The sequence below is a fragment of the Aythya fuligula genome, chromosome 19, assembly GCF_009819795.1.
Source record: "Aythya fuligula isolate bAytFul2 chromosome 19, bAytFul2.pri, whole genome shotgun sequence".
In the NCBI taxonomy this organism is placed as follows: domain Eukaryota; kingdom Metazoa; phylum Chordata; class Aves; order Anseriformes; family Anatidae; genus Aythya; species Aythya fuligula.
In genome coordinates, this window is record NC_045577.1 from 10410834 (window position 1) to 10433746 (window position 22913).

The 22913-nt window shown below is 53.3% G+C and overlaps 1 protein-coding gene across 1 annotated transcript in view; it reads left to right on the forward strand.

Moving 5' to 3' along the window:
- The window catches only part of RGS3 (regulator of G protein signaling 3), a 73095-nt gene that overhangs the window by 626 nt on the left and 49556 nt on the right, over positions 1-22913 (forward strand). The window contains exons 2-14 of the mRNA XM_032200550.1: positions 5330-5380; positions 6919-6977; positions 7639-7733; positions 8618-8686; positions 9301-9361; positions 10802-10921; positions 11246-11272; positions 15383-15464; positions 16335-16440; positions 16715-17054; positions 17493-17536; positions 17819-17826; positions 21725-21915. Coding sequence (XP_032056441.1) covers positions 5330-5380; positions 6919-6977; positions 7639-7733; positions 8618-8686; positions 9301-9361; positions 10802-10921; positions 11246-11272; positions 15383-15464; positions 16335-16440; positions 16715-17054; positions 17493-17536; positions 17819-17826; positions 21725-21915 — 1253 coding nt within the window. The remainder of the gene's footprint in view (positions 1-5329; positions 5381-6918; positions 6978-7638; positions 7734-8617; positions 8687-9300; positions 9362-10801; positions 10922-11245; positions 11273-15382; positions 15465-16334; positions 16441-16714; positions 17055-17492; positions 17537-17818; positions 17827-21724; positions 21916-22913) is intronic.

The following is a 22913-nucleotide window of genomic DNA, read 5'->3' on the forward strand; positions in this document are numbered from 1 at the left end:
AGTTTTCTTTCAGAGCTTCTGCTTGTTTTTGTAGATGAGCGGTGCAGGCAGTCACGTGAAAGAGGCCGTGGGATCGTGGGGAAGATTATGCGAGAGGAGCAGGGCATCCCTTGGGCAGCCAGGGCTGCTGCTCCTTCCCCTTTTGGCTTTTATGCATCAAACGGCTCAGGACAGCATGGAAGCTGAAATCCTCTTGTTTGTGAGCCAAAGACTTTATCCATGCCCAATCTTGTGAGTTTTGTGGTGCCTTTTGCACCTGTAACTGTGCTGGGCCCAAGCATTGTCTTTGCAGCCACAGCTCCCTTTGCAGGCTGACCAGGTGTGGCGAGATGTGCTGCAAGCAGCAGCACCCAGGCACGGCAGGGCCAGCGCAGCCCCACTGTGTGGGTCACTGAGGTCACTTCAAAAGGGCTGGTGCCAGGCCCTGAGGCCTTGTGGTGCTCTGCCTTGTGCCCCCGCACAGACACTGCTTTCCCCTGCTGAGAATGCCCCCTTTTGGGTAGGAGCACCCTGTACATGAACTGTGGTTCTCATCTGTCCTGGCCTAGGCAACAACTGCATTTTCCCTCAAGGAAACCAGAAAACTACTTTAAGGAGCAGAAACCTCATTTTTCCATTCACCAGAGATGATCAGCAAGGACGAGATTTTCCCTCCTGCTGAATCTGCTCCAGACAGATGCCATTAGTGTGTGCCCTCCTTTAGCGCAGCAAACTTCTCTCACGGTTGGGAACTTGTTCAGCTACCAGCTCTGCTTGTTCCTACCTGCTTTATCCTTCTCCTTGTGCCAGCTTTGTTCTTCAGCTTGAATTGCCTCTTTCCCAGCTCCTGGGGGCCAGAAGGACGGATGCTGGGTGCCCTCTTAGCAGCGGTGCTGCGAGCCTGGCTGAGCCCTGCTCCCTGTGATGGGGCGTGCAGCCAGGAGCTGCATGTGGGTCCTGATGTGGGCTGAGCTGCCTGCTCTTTCCATTTCCTCTGGCTTTTCACTGCATCTATTTTTATTTATATTAACCTTATTGATCCAGGCAACTTGAGTGAGCTGTGCTGGGTTGCCCTTGCTAAAACTGTTTCCCTTGGCTCATCTTCAGGGTGTACTGAAAAAGGTAAACCAGGGGAAAATCTTTTTCTGACCTTTTCCTTTTGGTGAGTGGTAGAAATGCAGTCTAAGAGCTTGCCTAGACAGGGGTTGTGTTTCTGCTTACCCAGTCCTGGAGGAAGGTTACTGCTCTGTGCATCCCAGAAAATGTGACTTCTGCCACGAGGCCGGTCTGTCCAAGTGCACGAGTTGGTGCAGCAAATCCCCTCCACCAGCTCAGGCTGGACTGGCTTCTTCAACAGCAGCTTTGCTCTCCCATCCTGGCCCCACAGAACCACCAGAATTGCTGCAAACCCAGGAGTGCTTCCCCTGTGTGAGTGGGCTGTGACACCCTTGGGGTAAGGCAGGCTGGCTGGGGCATGTGCGTGGAGTATGTGATTTGCCCTTTGTGGCTTTAGAGATGCTTGGTAGCAAAGGCATTGAGAGAAATGTTTCCTGCCCCTCATGGGAAGGAGAAGACCTTTCCCGTTGACAGTCCCACATCCTGTCCTACTGCAGGCCAATTTTTGGTACTTCTGGTGAAGGCAAACCTGCTCATTTTCTCCCTGCTCTCTTCTATTTGGTGCTGGTGTCACCAGCAACAGAGGGGCCACAGGCACTGTCCCTGCACAGCTAAAACCAGCAGCAGCAGCAGCAGCAGCACATGCGATGCCTGAGGCTGTGGTCCCATCGGACCCAATCCCTTGTTCCATGGCCCCAAGGACTGCCCCCGGAGCTGAGCAGCCCCAGCCACTCTCAGGCCAGGGCTGGGCATAGGAGCTTCCTCCCCCCGAATTACCCAGCACAAAAGCTTCCTTTCTCCTCCCCAGGGCTTATTCATTACTGGCCTGACTCCTTGTCATGCTTGGTTAGGCAGAGCGTTCTGCTTTTGCGCTGCAGTGGTTGTTAAATGCTAATAGAGGAACAGCGAGATGGTTCCCACCGCGCTGGAGATTTGGAGATAGCAGAAGAGTTAAAGTCTTAAAAGGCTGGGGTGGCTCAGGTGGCATGAAACTGGGGCAATATCCTCAGTGTCATAAATTGGTATTAGACAGAACTGCCCTGATTTACCCTACCTGGGGAGGTCTGTGTCCTGTCTTTACTTTCTCGCCTTGCTTTCACTTGCACATGTACACCGGCATAGATTTCCACATGCACACGTAGGTATGCACTCTCAAACACGTACACACACGTGATCTGGAGAGAGATTTGAAAATTTTCTGTTAACGTTCTTTTATTGTGTGAAAAATGAGGTACAAGTTCTGTTAATTGTTTCAGGTTAAACAATCGCATAAGATATCCCCACCCCAGTAAATGCACTCCTTCAGTGCGTCTTTTACATTTTTTTTTTTAAAGTTGAAATGATGTCTAGATGTGTGCAAATGATGTTTGCAAGTTAGTTTTGTGTTTTTGTTTGTTTGTTTGTTTTGTATGCCAGGAAAAAGAAGTGTATCTGGGCTATTTTGCTTTGGACTAAATAAGATGTTGCACCAGAGATATTTTCCATCTGTTTGATTCTCCAGCAGTGTTTGAGAATGTTTAGTTTTGGGTTGGTCCAGAGCACTTACACAGATGTCAGACCCTGCATCACCCCCAAAATCTGCACCTTATACCCAGGCTGGTATGGTGGTGGGCAGCAGCTCCCTTGGAGCCCTTTCAGAAGCTGCTCGGGTTTCAGAGCCTGCTCCAACACCAGCAGTGTTTTGCCTAGAAAGCACCGCCAGCTGAGCCTTTGTGCCAGTCTGGGTGCTGTGGGCAGGCTTCAGGGCTAATGCAGAGTTGATGGTGCATGGGAGTAAGGACGTGTAGGGGTGAGCTGGCAGAGCAGAGCTGCTGCCTGCAGACCCGAGCTCTTGCTCAGCCGGGGAGGGGGGGGGGGTTGCGTGCGTGGCCCTCCCAGGCACTGGGGCTGTGACCACTTGGCTGTTCAATGCTGGGAATCAGCTGCCTACGGACAGGTCCAGGCAGTGCCAAAAATCACAAATTGCAGCTCCAGATAAGAAGCGGGAGCTTAGGGATCTGGCATGGGTGTTGTGAAAGGCAGCAGGAACTGCAGGTTGGGTTTACAGCCGTGAAAGAGCTGGATTTTATTCTCAGCTCTGCTGAAGGGCCATCACCTGCATGCAGAGCAGGCTGTAGCAGTGTGTTCTCCAGGTATGGATGCTGTGCTTGCAGGTGGTGACTTTGTTGCCAGCCAAAGGTGTATTTGGGGTTCTCCTTTGTTGGTTTGTTCTTAAGAAACAATCCTCCTGTCTGGTCCTTGTGACTCTGCAGAATGCTTTCTGGATTCAGAGGTCAGCCTGGGTCCTCCAGCCTTGGCAGTTAGGTTTCAGCTGTCCCTGTCCGTGGCAGACTTTGAGCTCTCTTCTGGTTTATTTCCCCACCTGCAGGGGGGCAGACGTGCTCTCAGAAGTGCTCTCCCTCTGCCCTCACCAAGATCTGCACCCTTGGCCTGCTACCACCAAGGGCAGGCATGGCTGCCCTGGCCTCGGCCCTGCCAACCCCCTTTGCATTTTTATCCTGGGCTCCGACCTGCTGCTCCCCCCCAAGGGAGAAGGGAGGCAGTCCCACAGGAGGGAGGAGGGCCGCTGTGTGCTGTGTGTCTCACTTGGCCCTGTATCTTGCTGGTGGGTTGGAAGCACAATCTCCTCCCTGCTCTGGTCTCCAAGCCCTGCAGAAATGTAGTGTAAAACTTCCTTCTTTTTGTCATCCATGGCCAGAGGTGCTTGGTGGGTGTCTGATTTAGCCCCTGCTTGCTCTCCCCACCCCTCTGCACAGCGTCAGGCACTGCTGTGTGACTCCTGCCACAGACTTTGTCCCAGCTGCGGTGGTTTTAGCAGGTTGGGTAGGTCCCAATGGTCCAGCCGGTGCCGTCTCCCTGTTTTGCTCCCTAACTTCCACCTTTTGGTCAGTCCGATTCTGCTCCTGGTGCAGACCCTCAGAGCCCAGGGTCAGCTTTTTAGAAACTGTGTTGGACCTGGAAAGCATGCCCGTGGCTTTGGCGTAGTGGTGGTCATGTCTCACCCCCAGGCTGCTGGAGCCGTCCTGCCTGTGGTCTCTTGGCTGATCCGCTCTGCTGACGGTGATGACAGGCACCGGGCCCACAACCTGGCGGGGGTTTGCGGCCGAGCCAGGGCACTGGGGCCAGGGGGATCTCCGTCCAGTCCTGCTGCAAAGTCACGTTGTGTTCATGTAGCTCCTCGAGGCTCTCCCGGACCCGACCTCCCTGATCAAAAGCCCTGGGCTGCAGGACGGTGCGGTGCTGCTTGGCCTGGGGTTGGCAGCTGCTGGCCTTGTTGGCCTCCTGACAACTATTCAGTGTCAAAACACGTCCAAAACCATTCTTGTTTAATCCTAGATTAAAGCAGGCATTGACTCCTGGTTTTAGGAGATTACCTGTCTGCTACCAGCCCCAGCTGGCTGGGATCCCCAGGGAATGCAGCCCCGTGGGGAGGCTGCGGGGTGGGTGCCCTCCCCATGCTTTGCTGCCTGGCGGCTGGGCTTGTACTGCGAGCTGTGTTGTGCTGGCCCTTGTCACCACATCCTCTCTGCTCAACAGTACCCGTGATAATGAGCTGTTACTGGATGTGACAGCCACTGAAGGGCTTTTAAAGCTTCTCCATTTCCCCTGCACCAGCCGGGTGAGGCGTGCAGCAGGGCAAGTGGGGGGAGGTGTGTGAGGAGCGCGGTCCCGCAGCAGCGGAGGCATGAGACCGGGTTAGTGCCTTGGCTGACCCTGTGCAGGCATCTTCCTGCCACCAAAGGCACTGGTTGTCCTTGGCCTTCATCCAGGCCATCTGCAGCTTGGCCCACTGTCACCTCTGTGGAGGTGACAGCCCGGTGCCCGCACAGAAGCTCAGGACAGAGGCACAGGGGAAGTTGAATGCAGGCGGGGGGAGAATTTGAGCACATGGCATCCATTGGCAAGGCTAAGCTCACCCTCTGCTAAATCAACTATTCACCTTGATGCTCTCCCTTCCTTTCTGCCATGGGCTTGTACCAGATGCTAGCAGTTTACTGTGTGCTGAGAAAAAGGTATTCAGTTTTTGTTAGAATGGTTTTTGCATCTGAAGGCATAAGTTTTTGGTAGCAGATGTTCTCACCTCTTTCCCCTGGCTCCATGAGAAATGCCTTGTGCCCAGGGCAGAGCAGGATGGCTTTGGGCCTGCACAAGCCTTGGGGCTGTGAAGTCCCCATGCTGCTGAGCGCTGGTGTGAGCTCTGCCTCCCTCACTGTCTCCCCTCTTCTTCCTCCAGGCCAGCTGAAGCTGTCCATCGAGCTGCGGGGCCGGATCCTAGCGCTGCACGGTGAGTGTCACCCTAGGGTGCATGGGGAGGTGGCCCCAGAGCCATGGGGGACTAGCGATGGGAGCAGCACTGCCATGCCTTGCCTTCAAGCTCTTTCAGACCTGGGGGAATCGTGGTGCTTGTTGGGAACAGCTCCACAGCACAGCAGTTCTTTGGTTTAGTGGCCAAACCAAAATTTGTGGAAATTTAATTTCCAGGTGACCACAGTGTGTTTTGTGTTCCGATTATATAAAGTTTTTATTTTGCTCTGTATGAAGAGATTAAAAGACAAAAAAAAATAATAATTTGGAAGAGCAAATCTGAAATGTTTTTTCTCCTCTGAAATGTCCTTTTTATTGGTCGAAAACATTGCCCAAAAATATTGGCAACGGCCCACCTTATGGGCAGCCTCACCCCTTCCTGCTTGTAATGAAATGGGGGCAGAGGATGGCTTGAGCCTGGTGTGTCCATGAGGACCAGCTGAGCCATGCTCAGCCCCTGTTCTTCTCCACTTGCTGCCCTTTTCCAGCTGTGCAGAGAAGCTTTGTAAAGCTTTCTTTGTAAAGAAACAACAGCAGGAAAATGTTTTTTGGCTCCCACCAACCCAGTTCTGGCACAGGCTTCACCCCAAATCCCTCCATCTGAGCAGCCTCAACATCGATGCAAGTCACTGTCTTATTTTGGATGTCGTCCCCCAAAGTGGGGGCCTGGAGCTGAGAAATGGTCGAGCAGAGGCAGAAGTGTGGCCCAAGGCCTGGGACCTGACATCCTGCCACATGCACTGGGTGCTCAGGGCAGTCAGTGTGTGCAGGAGGAGGTGGGTGACGGTGGAGTGATCCATCCTATTTCTTCATTCTCCACCCCAATGTACTTAACCCCAAAGCAGGTCTGTCTGGAGCAGAAGGCTCCTAGTGGAACCTGTCCTGGAGGAATCTTGCAAACTGCTTCAGAAGGCACCAGAGGGTCTTGCAGAGTCCTTTCCCCTTGTGCATGGGGCTTTCTGCCCAGATTACCATGTTTCTTAGGAACACATCTCTCTCCCTGACAAAGGCACTATTGCCTTGTTGGGGATATTAGGAGCGAGCTTACCGGGTAGCCTGTCCTGGGCTATCAGGGCTCTGCAGCTCAGATGTTGCCTACAGCTGCATGCCTGGGAAGGGCAGGGCTCCCCACTGTTGGCAGCAGGATGGTGCTGAGTCCCTGCTGGCATGGCTGCCTTGGGATGCAGCCCTTGGTATTTAACCTGATGGGGCGTTTGGCTCCAGGGCAGGGAGCACAGAGGTGTGTGAGGTCTGGCAAATGAAATACAACTTGCCACCTGGATGCTGAACTGAATCTGCTGCCATCCTCACCACAGATGCCAGTAGAGCACGGCTGTGTTAAAGAAAAAATACAGCACAATGCCTGCCTGTCTGTGGGTGCCTGGCGAGGCTGGGCTGTGGGGAGGTGTGCGGGGTCTGGCAGTGAGGGCAGGTTCAGCCCTGCAGAGCAGAGCGCTGCAGTGCAGGGAGATGCCTTCCCTGGTGCTTTGGGCCTTGACTGCCTCGTTTCCTTTCCAGTCATGGAAGCAAAAGGTCTGCTGGGGAAGGAGTGTCGGCCGTGCAACTCCTACGTGAAGGTGGGTTCTGCTGGGGCTCTGTGCAGGGTGCTTCGTGCTCTCTTGGCGTTTTGGGGTTGGCTCCTCCCAGGCATGCTCTGGGCTGCCTTTCTCTTCTGTTTCCTACTTGGGCTTCTCTGTCCTGCTCTGGCTGAGCACCCGCTGTGTGCCAGGAGGTGGCTGGCCTCTCCCCAGCCTCATGGGGTTTGTTGGCACAGCAGAGAAGGAAAGCAGAGTGCACCATGGTAAGGGCGATGTTAGCCATTCGGTGCAAGAGCCTCGTGCTGGGTGACCGAGGGAGAAGTGCACAGCCAGCACTGCATGGCCCTGGGCTCTCCTGTGAGGGTGCTCCCACCACAAGGCACACAGTGCATGGAGCATCTGCCCTGCGCGGGGGCTGTGGGTCGGAGAGCAGCCAGCAGGATCCACTCACATCTGCCCCTGATTTTCTGCTATTCTCCTTCCCCTGCACTCTCAGGAGTTTCGTAGTGCAATAGCTTGGCATACATAGGGTAGAGTAATCTAAACCACCCGTTAGCATGGGCTCAGTTGGATCTGTGAGACTTAGCCACCCATAGAAGTGGCTGTGCCATCTCCTGCCACCATAGGGGCAGGGCTGCCAGCTGCGTGCCGGGTGCCTGCTTTGAGATGGCTGATGTGCTGCTTGTTTCCTTACGTAAAGATGTCGATCGTGCCAGATGCTGACTGGAAATGCAGGCAGAAGACGAAGACTGTGCCAGACAGCAAAAATCCCATCTTCCACGAGCACTTTCTTTTGTGAGTATGACGGGGCAGCTGCAGCCCCGGGTCATTGCTCAGCTCTGTTCCCACTGAGTGGAGGGGGACCCGCGTGGCTGCTGTCCTGGGCACCCTCGCAATGCCAAGAAACTGTGTTTGCTTTTGCATTATGATCTGTAATAAACATGCATCATGCATGAGCAGGTCTGCTGCAGAGATGAGGAGTGACAGATGTTATTCTGCTGTTTTTTATAGCTGAAATGCCTTGAGCTTTTGGGCAGAGCTTTGTGGAGGCTCATAAAGCTGTCAGCACACAGCATGGCAGTGGCACTCCTGCACGGTCGTACTTTTCTTGGTGGGCAGGATTTGGGCAAACACACTCCATTTCCTAGACTTTACACCTCTGCAATAGTATGGGCACTGGTACGAAGGAAGAAGGTAAAAGGATTTACTATAGCTAAAGCATGTTTCTGCATGGGAAAGGAGCTGTATGACACGTAACATTTCGGTAGAGCTTGTTATTGCTAGTGGACCAATCTGTCAGTCCTCTGTCCTAGTGCAACATTTAATCTGGGTCAGGACAGTTATTTCAGAGCATGAACTGTTCCTTGTACTTGCTTTTCAATGGTGGATGTGTGTCTTTCTGCATGACACATTTTTTCTCCTTAAACCACCTGAGCAATGTCCCCAGCACCTGCCCAGAGGAGGTCACATCCCTTTGTGGCTGTTTTTCCAGGAATGATTAAATCAGGGCAGCAGTGGCTCATGTGGGGAGATTGCCACCTGGGGGGATGCTGCAGTGCTCCGTGCAGGGAGCAGAAGAGAAGACCTGGCTCTGAGGGTGGCATGAACACGAGGGCAGCCCTTGCTGAGTGCTCTGGGGCAGAGCAGTGCTCACAGGCTGTCCCCTCTGCTTGTTACAGCCCAGTGCAAGAAGAGGATGAGCAGAAGCGTCTCCTGGTCACAGTCTGGAACCGAGAGAGAAATTCCAGGTATGGGGCTGCCAAGGTGCATTTTGCACTCTTTGAAACAGGGCTGGCACCATGGTGAACCCATCATCTGCTCTGGCCAAGCCACTTGAGCTCCTCTGGTGCCTCAGGCCTTGAGCACTGTCCCTGACGTCAGTGCAGCACGTGCAGGCTGGGGAGAGGGAGTCCTGCCCTTGGCAGTCTCTGTCCACATTGCGGCTGCTCGGTGGCCATCACCAGGTCCAGCATCAAACTGGGTAAAGCCAAGTGGAGCTGGAGACTGGGCCAGGGACCTTCCCTCCCTCCTGGGGCAATGCAGGGAGGAGGAAAGTGTAGCAGCAAGGGGCCTGGCACCCTGCAGGCTGCCTCTGCCTCCTTAGCTGGGCTGCTGCCAGCAGCAGGGAGGCTGGAGGTGATCAGGATGCTGCTGCCCAGCTCCTCCCTGCCCCTGCTGCAGCCAAGCCATGTGGTTACACCACGTTTGCTCAAAGCATGGGGAGAGGGGCACGTCCTGGGCACTGCCCAGCTGCTGGTGTGGGCAGGGATACCTGCGGGGCCCCTGCAGAGCTGTGCATGGGGGAGGTGGTCTGCGGGGAGGTTTCAACAAGCATGTGCTGATGGTCTCTGACTCTCTGCAGACAGAGTGAACTGATCGGGTGCATGAGCTTCGGTGTGAAGTCCCTCCTGGCCCTGGACAAGGTACCTCCGTGCTGGAGCGCTGCGTGTTGGGCTGGGGCTGACCCTTGCAGGCCAGTGGGTGGACATGGTGCACCTTTGGGGCAGGAGCAGGGAGGAGCTGGCTTCTCACACTGTGGGGCAAAGGTGCTTGGATGGTGCCCAGGAGCTCCCAGTGTGGACGGCCGCTGGGAGACTGGTGTCGGTGTGACGGCTGGAGGCAGGGATGGGGAGGCTGCTGGAGGAGGGGTCCGAGGCAGGGAACAATTGCTCCTTTCTGCGGGGACACAGCAACCAGGGGCTTCACCAGCTGAGGTGGTGCTGGGGAGGGCGAACGTAGAGGTGGCCACATCTCGAGATGTTCCTGGAGGCAGCGGTGCTGCCAGGACCCCGTGCTGGTCTGTGTCCCTGATGCGGCAGGTTGGCCACTGCTGCTGCCCCAGCCTGGCTGCTGCCTGCTAATACAGCTTTCACACCGCCCGGGTTTGCCTTCCAGATGAAGCCGGCAAGGCTCCTGCTGTAAATGGCTCCTGCTGACCCCCTGAAACACCAAAATATTTCGTCCTAACCACCGGTGGTTAGGGTTTTCATCCCTGGCCAGCCCAGGTGTGGTGTTGGCACATCCGAGGGGACCTAGGCAGGCTGCAAGGGCTTCGTGGAAGTGTTAATTCATCCCCCGAGGTGTGGAAATGTGCTCCCTAGCAAGAGGTTAAAAAGGAGCTATTTGTTGCAATTACCTGAGACAAGGATAAGAGGTAGCCTGAACAAATGAGATGCAGAGTGGTTTTCTTTTTCTTTTTTCTTTCTCTCCCAGCAGTGCAGATAATTAGACAGAACAGCTCTGAACTGCAGCTGTCCCCAGGAGCAGCCTCTGCTCCAGTCAGGTTTGTCCCCTGCAAGATGTCCCCTCCTTGTCAGACTTTTTAACCTCTGTTTTCTGCTGGCTGCCAGGGGGGCAGTGGGAGGCTGTGGTGGCTCCCTGGCAGAGATGTGAGGGGTCCCCAAAGCCAGCTCTGCACTCCCGCAGCACAAATGTGGGGCAGGGGCAGGGGGAGCTCTGCTGTGGAGCACCCAGCTCTGCTGCAGGTTGGTCTGGGCACCCAGCTCTGGTGATGAGGCTGGAGCCTTGTGCTCCCTGCGAGGCTGCCAGCAGCTGCAGACACTATGTGGATGTTTTTACTTGGGACTGTCTGTCTGCCTGCCCCCTGTCTCTCCATAACACCCTAGGAGCTCATTACTGTCATGATGGCTGGTCCCTCCTGCGCAGGCATGGGAGTTTAGTGGTCCACATCTCCTAAGAGAAGGGCTCCAGGCTGCGCCTCAATGCACAAGCGTGTCTGGGTGGCCTCACAGCTCTGACCAGGGCAGCTCCAGCAGCAGGACCCCTCTGGAGCTTTGGGCAACCAGATTGAATTAAACAGGGCTGGAGTACCTGCATCAAGCAGTTTCTCTCCCCCCGCCCAGGAGATCAGCGGCTGGTATTATCTTCTCGGGGAGGACCTGGGCAGGACCAAGCACCTGAAGGTGGCTGTGCGGCGGCTGAAGCAGAGCAGAGGTGCGTCTCTCACGGGGACTTGGGGCTGGGCTCTGGCTCTTGGGGTCCATGCAGGCTTGTGGGGAGCTTTTTCTCTTGCCTTGGTCTCCTTGACATGCTGCCAGGGTGAGGGGGCAGCGCCTGTTCCACAAGTGCAGACCCCCTGGGGCTTCCATGCAGGGCTGCCCTGGCCCAGAGATGTCCTCCTAGCACATAAAGATCTCATTTATAGTGTGTGGATGTGGCACGGGGGGAGAAAGGCTATCAGGAGTTGTGTGCTGTTGGGCTGATGTGGCTTTATTATTATTATAATTATTTATTTTTTTCCTTAAGAGCCAGTGCCGGGAAGTCAGGATGCAACATGTGAAAGCCAGGACACTGCCAACATGAAGCAGCTGAAGGTAGGTGTGGTGGGGCTCTGACCCATGAGGTGTGTGGGGATGTGGGGCTGGGAGCCGCCGGGATGTGGGGCTTTCGAATGAGCTGGAGGGTGGGAGTATTATTGAGGATGGTGCTGAGGTGGGAGCTGCATCATCCTATCGACACCATGGTTTTTGCAGGCAATTAGTGTTCCCAATCAAGCACTGATAGGCAGAGGTGGGCAGTGGGGCTGGTAACCCCACACTTGCTCCCTGTTGCTATATAAGGACCTCCTTGTTTTCCAATGTGTCACCACAGAGACAAAGTACCAGCCGTGTACTGGGAGTGACGGGAACCAGGAGCGATGAGGACAGGGCTGGCTGGCTGCCGGCAGCACGGCATCGGCCCCTGGCCGGCTCCAGGGCTCCATGGACGGGTGCGTCTGCTCCCCTCCTCCTCCTGGGGCCGTTTGCTCTGGGAAGGGAAAGGCCCACGGTGGAGCCTCAGTGATTTATAGGAGAGGCAAGGGTGGGAAATGGGAACGCAAACACATGGCCTGCATCGGAAATCGGGCTCGGCCGGCCCCGTGATTTATCTGTGCTGAATTCCGCTTTGCTGCTTCCCTCAGCTGCGTTTTCAGTTATTTGTTTTAAAGCGTAGGATTGAGCAAGACAAACAAAGCCAGCGCCCCTCTCCTCCCTTCCTCTCCGGCAGTCGCCACGGACTTGAAAGATGGTGGCTGGGAAGGAAAGCTGATCCTCCTTCCAGCTCCAGCCCGGCAGCTGGGACAATGCGCCCGGAGCGGTCCCGGGAGCGCCTCCGGCAGCTCCACCACACTGCTGGGTCTCCTGGGAGCACCGGAGCTCCTTGCACACCCACCCCAGCCGCCCTCGCTCTGCCACCCTGCCTGCTGGGCAAGGGAGCCCGGGGTTTGGGTTTCCTCGAGCCTTTCCTCTCCTTTTCCATCCCCACGTAGGGGTGTAGAAGGTCGTGCTGCAGCGCTGGCAGTCGGGGCTGCACCGTGCAGACTCGGTGCGTCCTGCTTTGTGCCCTGCTGCTGGCTGGGCTTGGAGTTTCTCTTTGTCTTTAATTTTGAAATTACCCCATAGGTAAAATTCAGCTGACCTCTTTGCTTCCCCCTCTGTGACTTTGTGAGCAAAAAGCATTGGGATGTGCGTATCCTTTGGGTTTGTGCTTCCAAAACCAAACTTTTTCTTTTTTTTGTTCTTTTTTAAAAAGTTAACAAAACATCTTCTCTGTTGTCCTCTATGAGTGTAATGAGTGCAAGCTGTCTTTTTAATGAAGTGAAGCTCACACAGCCGGTGCCTGTGAAACGCCGCTTAAACATCCTCAGAGTGTTTGTGAGAACATTGCAATAACAAAGTGCTCCGTGCGGCTGAAGAATGCCGCGGGAACAAAAGCCACATCAACAGAGCGGGGACTAGGGAATACTAAATAGTTGACAGGAATTTTAATATAAAACTCTCTCTCTTCCTTGTCACTTAGGGTTTTCAGGAAGCCCTCTGGCTTATCGTAAAGCGGCATACAGCGCAGACAGGGGCTGGGGAGGTGAAAGGTGGCTTCCTGCCATTCTTCTCTGGAGCTGGGTTCCCATGGGCGGTCATGCCAGTTTGACTGTGGTTTGTTCCACACTGGTGCGACACGAGGAGATCGGGATCACGGCTGCTGCGGGGGACTGGATTTTCATGGGCTAGCGGCGAGTTTAGGGTTCCCAGCCATGAACCGCTTCAATGGACTCTGCAAGGTGTGCTCGGAGCGGAGATACAGACAGGTCTGTGTGGCCCCGTGCCCGTGGGGAGATCCGTGTGCCACAGCGTGCACACCGCTGCAGCTTGAGTTCAAGGCTGTCTGGGGGCTTTCTCCCCCTTAGGAGCTGTGTGTGTGTGCTGCTGCTACTTGTTGATTTGCTCTAGTATGTAAATGGTAATACTAGGAATAGAAGGAAAACGTCTTTGGCCAGGCAGTTCTCTGCTGTGTGCAATGGGGGTGGATGCAGAGAGCGTTTACTGTGTAACTTAAGGGTCTGACTTAGCACGCTGACTATGAAGGTGCTAACCTGAGAGGTGTTGCCTCAATTTAATGCGTATTGTCGTCTATAAAGACGACACGCAGGCACACACGCAGCCAAGTCTCTGCCAGGCTGCTGATCTCTCTTTTAAAAGGTGCTTTAGCATGAATGCATGTGGGAACAAAGTGTTGCGTGAAGCTGGCTGCAGCCAGTGGTGACCTGCTGTGTGAGAAGCTGGTCTCTGCGCTCTGCAGAAGCTGCCGTGAGTTCTCTCGGACCCACTGTACAATGCTGGTGCTGATTTTGCTTGCACAGGTCCCAGTCTCTTATACTTTCAAAGTTTTTCCACTGTAGTCTGGGCCGGGGCTCCCAGCTCACGGTCAGCTTTTCTCTGTGCTCCTGTGTTAATCTTCCATGTCATGGTTTAGCTCAGTGGGGATTTCAGGAAAAATTAGCTTAATTAAAAATGACCATTTCTCATTGGGGCTATAGTGACTGCCTCATGCAGGAATGCAGCTCTGTTTTGTGTTAGTGACAACAGTGATTTGTGTCTTGGACCTCCTAATTTTTCTGTTCTGGCAATTTCTTCTGCACCTTTTGATGAAGTTTTGGGCACAGTGAATCTGTGCCAGCCGTGGTCCTGGAGTCTGCACCATCCTGTTGTCCACCTTGCAGCTTGTGTCAGGTGCTCATATTTCTTAGCTCTGTGCAGTGGCAACTGTGGATGTTCAGCTCGCTGTTACTGGGCATGGTGGTGGGAGCTGAGGAAAGTGAAGATCAGCAGTGAGAAGCTGCTGTGTAGGGAACACAGGGAAGGTGTCTCCATTGGTGGTGGGCAGGAGCCAGCCAGCTCGTGGAGGGGTGGGAGAGCTCTCAGCATGCAGAAAGCTTTGGGCTGGGAGGTGGATGTGGAGGGGAGATGCTGGGCTGGCTCCCACGGTGCTGGTGGTAATGCTTCTGTAGAACTTGGATCCCCCAAGCTTTGTGTTTAAGGTGTGAGGTTGGTTTGAAGGCACAGGGCTAAAAGCAGTCTCTGCTATTTGAGAATCCACCAAACTCCAGAGAGAAAAAACCATTCAGCATAGCGGGACTGGACCTACTTTATGATCCTGTCAGAGAAAGACAGTTTCTTTTTTGAAGACTTCCCCCACCTTTTATTTTATTTTATTTTTATTTTGTGTGTGTGTGTGTGTGCTGAGCAATTAGGCAGAAATGAAAGCTTGCTGGATTTGCCCTCCTGTGGTAAGGGAGTGTGGAAGCAGTTCTTGGCTGCTTCACTGGATTCCTTCTCATCTCTTTGACTGCTTGTTCTCTAAATAACACAGGTCATAGATGTTGAATTTTTTCTTTTCTCTGTCCATAAAGCAAGAACCTTGACAAATGTCTTGGGGAGAATCAGGTATTTACAGGAACCATCATGCTGAGCTGCTGCTGGAAGCCAACATCAAAAAATAAATATAATTTTATTAATAAGCTCATTGTTTCTAGAGTCAGGAGAAGAAATGAGCCTAAATCAACACAGCATCCATCCTATTCAAACTCAGCAAGAGAAAACATACCCCAGCTAATGGGGTAGCACACGAGAGCCCGCTCTAGCACAGATGCCTTGCAGACAGGAGTGCACTGATCCTCACGGCTTCCTCTGGAGAAGAGGAGTGCTGCTGTTTGTGTATTGCCCAGCTGGAAATGAAATGTTTAAGTGACTTGCTTGGAAAAGCTGTGTTAGAAATCAGTGTCAGAGTCAGACTGCCAGGTTTTCCTTTCCAGCGGCTTGTCTGACCTTTCCTTACGCTTGCAAGAGCCGTGAATGAAGACTTGCATATGCTCACTGAACACTTGCTTTGTGTCGCTCATCTCCATTGGTCTTTGGACTTGATTTCACATCGATTTTTAGTGCTCTTTCCATCCCCTTGGCTGCAGCAGGGGAGAGACCCATTGTCTGGGGGGGTCACAGAGTGACAGCGTTCCTCACGGCAGTTCCTTTGGGCTCTGCAACTGCTTCTGGAAATGCTGTGTGTCTGTTTTTCTGAAAGCAGCATGTGGCTGGAGTGAGGGATGCTCGCTGATCACATACGGTGGGTGCTTTCCTATTTAAAAGGGTGACGCCGGTGTCTCTTTCCAGATTACGATCCCTCGAGGAAGCGATGGGTTTGGCTTCACAATCTGCTGTGACTCCCCAGTCCGTGTGCAGGCAGTGGACTCTGGTAAGAGATTGGCTCATTTTCATCCTTCTTGATTTGAATGACTTTGCTCCTTTTTGCTTCCCAGAGCGGGCTGTGGCTCAGAAGCTCCCATGCTTTGCGGGACTCTGGCTACCTTGAATAAACTTCACTTACTGAGTTCTCTGTTGCCTCTAATGAGGACAGAGGCCACTGGGTTACTACTTTGGCAGCGAGTTGCTGTAATGTGCAGAGATTTTGTTCCCTCTCCAACCTGAGATCTGTCTGGGTGGTTGGTAGACCTGCGGGAAGCATCTGTCAAGAGAAGCCAGATCAGCACAGAAGGAGCAGGACTGGAGGAGCCCTTGGTTGCCTAAATGGATCCTTCTGGTGTGAATCTCCAGGACTCAGCCTCCCCCTGGTGTTCCCCACTGCACACCAGGAAATCCCCTGGCTTCCCGTGTCAGACTATTGGCAACACCCTCTCTGTGACGAAAAGCGTTTCTGGTCAGAAACTAGAATCAGAGACCCATCTGTTCACATCCTGGAGTTTCTACACAAAAACAACGCTTTCATATTATTTTCCTGATTCGTAATGTTAATATATAATGCATATTTAACACAGCAAACTGCTGAGGAGGTCGTTGTGCCCAAGCACTGTGAAATTCATGGACTTCAACAGATTTCAATCAGTTCCTCAGTGATATATTTAACACTCAAAAAATACAATGCATAAAACTGAAAAACAACCTTAGCTCTGTTAGGGGAAGCAGATTAGTTTTGTTGCAGTGTGTGGTGCAAGCTGTGAGGCTGTGCTACGCAGGTGTCCCCTCACCCCAGGGCATCCCCTGCCCCAGCACGTTCAGCTCCATGTCCAGCAGGTGACTGACACCCACACATCCCTTCCCTCCGCAGGTGGCCCAGCTGAAAAGGCCGGTCTGCAACAGCTTGACACAGTGCTGCAGTTGAACGAGCAGCCCGTGGAGCACTGGAAATGTGTGGATCTGGCACACGAAATCCGGTGAGCATCAGTGCAGGGCTACGGGAGAGAGAGTTTGAGGGAACCCTGGGCAGGGGAGCAGGAGCTTTGGGTGGCTGCAGAAAGGGGAAGGCTTTGAGGGATGCAGGACTCTGGGAAAGGACTCCTTGGAGGGGAAGAAGAAAGGATGCAGGGGCTGGGGAGGGAAGGGCGGAGGCGTTGCGGGGAGGAAGGGCTCATGGCTGTCCGACTGTGCCTCGGGGTGCCTCACTCCCCGCTGCTCCATCTCTGACTCGCCCCGTGCTGTCTCTGTCAGGAACTGCCCCACAGAGATCATTCTGCTGGTCTGGAGGCTCGTCCCGCAGGTCAAATCAGGGCATGATGGCATGATCCGCAGATCCTCCTGCAAGTCTGCCTACGACCTGCAGTCACCGCCCAACAAGCGGGAGAAAAACAGCACCATGCCCCCGCGGGCCGAGCAGCGCCGGAGCTGCCACGTACTGTACGACGGGAGTGACGGGCTGGTGCTGAACGGCTGGGAGAGGTACACGGAGATTGGCAAGCCAAGCCCGAGCACCATGCCGCCCCTGTCCCGGGTGCCCTCTGCTGCTGACCAGAACTACATCATCTTAGCACCCTTGAACCCGGGCAGCCAGGTAGGGCGGCCTTCCAGCCCCACGCTCGAGTTACTGCATGCAGCTGTTGGCTGTGCTTGCTGGGTTCTCGCTTGGCCCACGCTTATGGGGCATCTCCTCTACATGTCTGCTGGAGCACATGCCATGTTTCTAAGCCAGAGCTACCTTGGGAAACCTTCTGCTCTGTTCCTAAAGCATTTACCACTAGGACTGAGGCCAGTGACCTGCTGCCTCCTCTCAGGGCTCGCTCAGAGGACGGGGGTATGGGAAGTGCTTCCACCGTGCAGGCCACAGCACAGAACATCGCTCTCATTTTCTGGTGGGCATAAAAGATTTTCACCTCTCTGGAGTGCTTTGGCTTTGCTGGGTTGGGCATGCTGAAATTTGCTGTTTGTTGTTATGAAGTCTGCCTTGAGCCCGCTTCAGGTGACTGTCTCCTTTCCGGGTTGTGTCTTACAGCTGCTGAGGCCTGTCTACCAAGAGAACAATGCTACTGTGGGTAAGTTGCTGATCTGCTGGAAACACTGCTCAGAGCACCCAGCAGAGCTAGATCCAGTCTTTCCAGTGCTAGCTCTTGCTCTTAGCCCTGCATTGGAGTCCCTCACATTTTGAGGACAGTGGCAGGAGCCTCAGGCTCTTGGCTGTGGCATCTTCCCATTCTTTGGGTCAAACATAAAAGCAAGAACCCTTCCACCAAGCCCAGAGGAGAGCACAGCTGCTGATGTGACTGCATGAGCCTCATGGTGAGAAGGGCTCTGTGGGTGCTCACAGCATGGCTGAAGAAGGGAGGCTGGTGGTAGGGGCTTTCCACTGGGGGATGGTGAAAGCACGAAGTGTGAAAGTGCTAAATATTTATGCTATGGCACTTCCCCAGGTGTCTGTGGGTCTATCCGTGACGTGTTTCCCTTCTCAGTCACGATACTGTACCTGGGGTGCTAATAGTGTCTCCCTGCTTTGCAGCTCATTTTATCACTAGGGGAGTGAGGATGGCTGTGAGCTGTATTTCTGCAGACAGCAGTGCAGGCTGAAGGGCCATGTTTGGGGAGTATTCATTTCCTGGGTTGCTGCAAGGTTGCTGGCAGTCTCTGGACCAGCTTTCCTTGAAAATCTTTGAAGCATAAACTCACTTTTTGCAACGGATCGGCTGGAGAACTGTGTGTGGCAGGGCTTGCAGGGAGAGTGGGGTGGGGTGTGTGGCAGGGCTGGGGGGACCACATGAATCCTGGGCTGCGAGAGAGGGAGCGGGGGCCAACAGGAGGTCTTCCTGAGCAGGACAGCAACAGGTGACTGTCACTTGGCATGGGAGACCAGGGTCACAAGCAACCCAGGAGTAGTGACTTCTGGGGATACTCCCCAGTGTGTTCACTGGGTGCTGTTGACCTTACTAACAAAATTGCAGTTTTCAGCACACTCACCTCCTTGCAAAAACACCTTTTGCCTGCTGCTTGATTCAGGAACTTTAGGAGGTAGCACTTACACTCTGCTCTGTTCGGATGCCCAAGGGTTATCTGCATGTCTATAGCAAAGCCGACCTCCTAATAGGTATGATCTTGCAGGAGTCTTTGACTCAGCTGTCCCTCCCTGACATGGGCACTATTTTCAGTGCAATTTCTAGCTAGAAAAGTTTGTGCTGCATATAAAGATTGGGCAGTGCCCAAGGATGGTGAGGTGTGTGGCTGGTAAAGCCGTGATGGGGATGCTGGGGAGCAGGAGGGAGCCTTGGTGTTTGAATGCCCCTGTCCTTGGGGCTCTGCAGCTGGAAGAATATCCCGTGGCTGAGCTGCAGGGACTGTTCTGCACTGGGGATAACTGCAGCTCTCCCCCATTGTTTGTGGAGCCTGTGCGAAGATGAGCTGAACCATGGGGACTTGTTCTCACAGCAGAGTGGAATTTGACAGACTCAGGCTTCTTCCCACAGTAATTTTTAATGATTATTTTCAGTTTATTTAACACTAAGTCTTCAGAGAGGACGCAGTAGTTAACCTGAGTGATGATTAAACGTGGCAGTGCGGAGGTGGCCACCAGTCACACTGAGACAGGAGCTGTTGCTTCAGGCAGGCTGGATGCGTTTCTGTGCCAGCATGTGAAAACGGGACTTGTGCAGGTGATGAATGCCTCAAATGAAATGAGGTGATTTAGGGATAAGTGGAAAAGCAAACCCTGAGTGGCTCAGACAGTTTACATCTGTCCTGTGTTGGGCTGTCTCTCGTGCTTTGATTTTTATCTGGCAGCACAACCATGAGAAAGGGAAGGAGAAAATGTCAGAATTATTGTACTTAGAGGTGGAAACAACCTCTGGGTCACACGAACTGCCCCCCTGCAAAGGCAGGCTGTTAAAGCAAACAGTAAACAGCAGGTTTGGATTGCCAGCAGAGCGTGGTCTGGCTCTGCTGGCATTTATCTGAAAGTAAACACACTACTTCCTAATACTTAGTGGAATATATAATGTTGGGTAGGTTCATATGTTTGCTTTGGACCATACCCTATCTACTCTGAGCCATGTTCAGAAGTGTTTCGGCCCATTTCTGCTCAGGAAGGCTATGGGTGTTTGTTGCTGAAGCCACCACGCTGAAAGCTGCTGTGACGGGAGGAAGGGCACGGGGCTGCTTGGGGGTCTCTTCTGCGGCACCCTTCTAGTGGGGGTTGCAGGAGGGTTTGCTCCTCATAGTTCTGAGACATTGCCATGGATGAGGGTCCTGGGCTAATGCTCCAGCTTCTCGCCTGGTCTACCTGCTGGACCTGAGCTGCTTTGGTTCATCAGCTGCTGGAGAGAGGAGATGCTGTAAGTTTTCAGAGGGGCTTCTTCAGAAGAAACCTTGAAATCTTGGTTAGAGACCCATTCATTTCCCATGGGAGTTGTTGCCTGTGAGTTTTAGGACAGAGCAGGGTTGACCAGAGGGTGCTAAGGCTCTGGGACCTGATGGATCATGTGCTCTCAAGAGGAAACGTTGCAGAGCTGCTCCCTGCTGGCAGCCGTGCTGTCCTTGTGCACCAGAGAGCAGAGCAGCACAGAGGGCAGCTGGGCACCTCCCATCTGGTTCTGGTCCTGTCTGTTGGTCTCCCCTTGGCTCCATCTAATGGGTCTGGGGAGGAAGAGATATGTGAAGGCATCCTCAGCACTGGTGCCTCCAGTGCATCACCCACTGAACTGTTTTGGTGCTCATAGGTGCTTGTGAGTAGAGGCACCAGCTCCCAACAGTCTGTGATGCTCTCACCTCATCTCTGAGATAGTTTCTGCCCAGGGACAGCATCCTCAGGGCACTCTGTGTCCTGTGCCTGCACTCATGAGGCAAAATGCTGCTGGGAGCTGGCTGGATGTATTCAAACACTGGGAGGAAATGGTTTAGAAATCCTATACAGCAGCCGTTACCCAGCAATAGGGAGAGGAAGGGCTCACTCAAGCAGCAGGCAGTATGGGACAAGAATAATCCATAATACTTTTAATCAGAGAATTATCAATTATTTTGGAGATTCTGGGACTGGTCTGGCATATCACCTAATGTCTCCTGGCCTTGAGTGATGCAGGCTGCAGGCATGGAGTGGCCATGGGAGCTGGAGTTGGCTTGCTGGGAGAAGTCATAGCTGTGCTCGCCCAGCTGAGGCTGGGTTACACCACTTCTGTGTAATCCCTCTGTTGGGTGAGGATGATGGCTTTTTGTGGTAAAGTGGGACAGAGCAAAAAGCCAGTCAGGCTGCTCGGACTTCTTCCAGCACCAAAATGTGATGCTGAAAGACAGTGGATGATGTTGTGCTAGCCTCATGCAAACTGAGGTCATCCTTTCCAAAGTCACCCCCATGTCTGAGTAACCATCACATCCCGGAATGATTTGGAAAGATTGGAAAGGTTGATCCCTTGCGCATGAATGTGTTCATTGCTTATGTCCCTTTCTCTAATCTGAATGTCTTTTAAAAGCTGTGATTAAAAACATCAACCCCACCCCATGATGTGAAATTCCCGTACTTTTCTAACTCCCATACCCTGAATTCAGCACAGGCAGGACTTCTGTGGATAAAAATATCTCAGGGCTTACATTTCCAGTGTTCTTTCCCCACCCAGAGTTAATCATTGATGATTTTCCCCCACTGGAAGGGGAATGGCTGTAGTTTGGTGGTGCAGGCAGCTATTTCCTGATGGGGGGAATGGGGAAGCTCCTTGATGCTTGTGTGATTCAGTTTGTGTTTAGGGTTGTTCTTTGTTTTTCATCTTGTGCTCTCGTTACTGCATAGGGAGGTGTATATAATCGCACCACATCACTTTCTCTGAAACACTGTATTCATAAACTGTGCAGAAGACAGCATACACCCAGACACAAGGAGGTGTGCTGGCCTGCGGCTGGGGTGGCTGTGACTTTGGGTTCGTGTTTGTGTGCACACAGATGTGTTGGTGCTGTGGGGTAACCCAGTGGAGTCCTGGTCCAGCAAGAACGTAGCTCTTGATTGTGCATAAACGTGACGAGGCATCTCATTTTGCATTAGGAAAAATGAAGTCAGTGCTGTTATTTCATGAAACCCCAAGAGACTTTGACAGCAGAGTGATGAATGTCCCTGCAGCTCCAGGCTACAGCTATTCCCATTAGATTTTGTGCCATCCTCCAGCCTGCGAGAGCAGGAGCCGCGCCAGCAATGTGCAGTAGCTCTGTGAGAGCTCTCTTCTGATTTTCTGTGTGCTTCTGCTTCCTCTCTTGGTCCAGGAAATGGATGCAAAGGGAAGTCACACACGGGCTCTGGGAGAAAATCCAGGCTGATGAAGACTGTGCAGACGATGAAGAGCTATGGGAACTACCAGAACTGTACCATAGTGAGGCCACACATCCCGCACTCCAGCTATGGCACGTACGTGACACTGGCTCCCAAAGTGCTGGTATTCCCCGTCTTCGTGCAGGTGAGTGTGGCTGGAAGTATATTAGAAGTACATACCAATGCGTGGATCCCCTGTCGGCCTCAACTCTCTTCCCTAGAGCTGGCTGTGCTCAGCATGGTGCCAGGTACTTTCTCTGAGGAAGCTGTGTCCTGCCCAAGCTGGACTTTCCCTTTTCAGCTTTCAAGTCAGGCCCTTGAGTACTTGCTTGGAACAGGAGAAGGTATACCAGTGTTCAGGCTTCAGCAACCAACTTGGTGCAACTGAAGATCAATATGGGTTCTTCATGCTGTTATTAGTGTGTGGACAAGGCTTTTGTAGTCCAGTTCATGGCCAGCACTAAAACAATTGACAAGGATCCAGAGCAGTAGTGTCTTGGCAGAGGATGCTCTCACTCCCCAGTTCCACAAATGACTTTCATAAAATCACACCTTAAATGTGGTGGTGGTAGCTGTAACTACTTCCGTGCCTTCCATTTTTGCCCTTCATATGGCCAAAACCCCAGAAGGTCTGTATGTTTGGGGACATTACTGATGGATACAGCATCTCTGAGGCTGTGGGAAGCCATCATTCCTCCTGTTAGCAGCAATACTATCGTGTCAGCTCAGGCCATCTGCTTTGGGCTCAAACCCATGATCTCTGTTGTCTGTGACTCTGGCCTGAGACAGGGAACTCCTCAGGGGTAGACAGGGGCTGCTGTTGTGGGCTGGCCTTGTTCTCACCTCTGTCCTCCCCAGCAGCACCTGGGTGGCCACTGACATTAACACGCTGTTTGGTGTTGGGTAGGAACACAGTTAGCACTCCTGGCTATTTACTCATCTGGCCAAAATTTGTCTTAGGTTGAGTCTGGGCCGTTTCTGCCACTTCAGGAAGTGGTTTTTATGCTTTGCACGGTCTCGTCCTGCACGGCCCCTGAGCAGGGTTCCCTCGCCTCCGCCTGCTGGCCGTGCTGCTCCGGAGGATCCTCTGAGGGCTGTGCTGGGCTGTCTGGGCTGGGCAGCAGCTGGGACAGCCAAATCTCT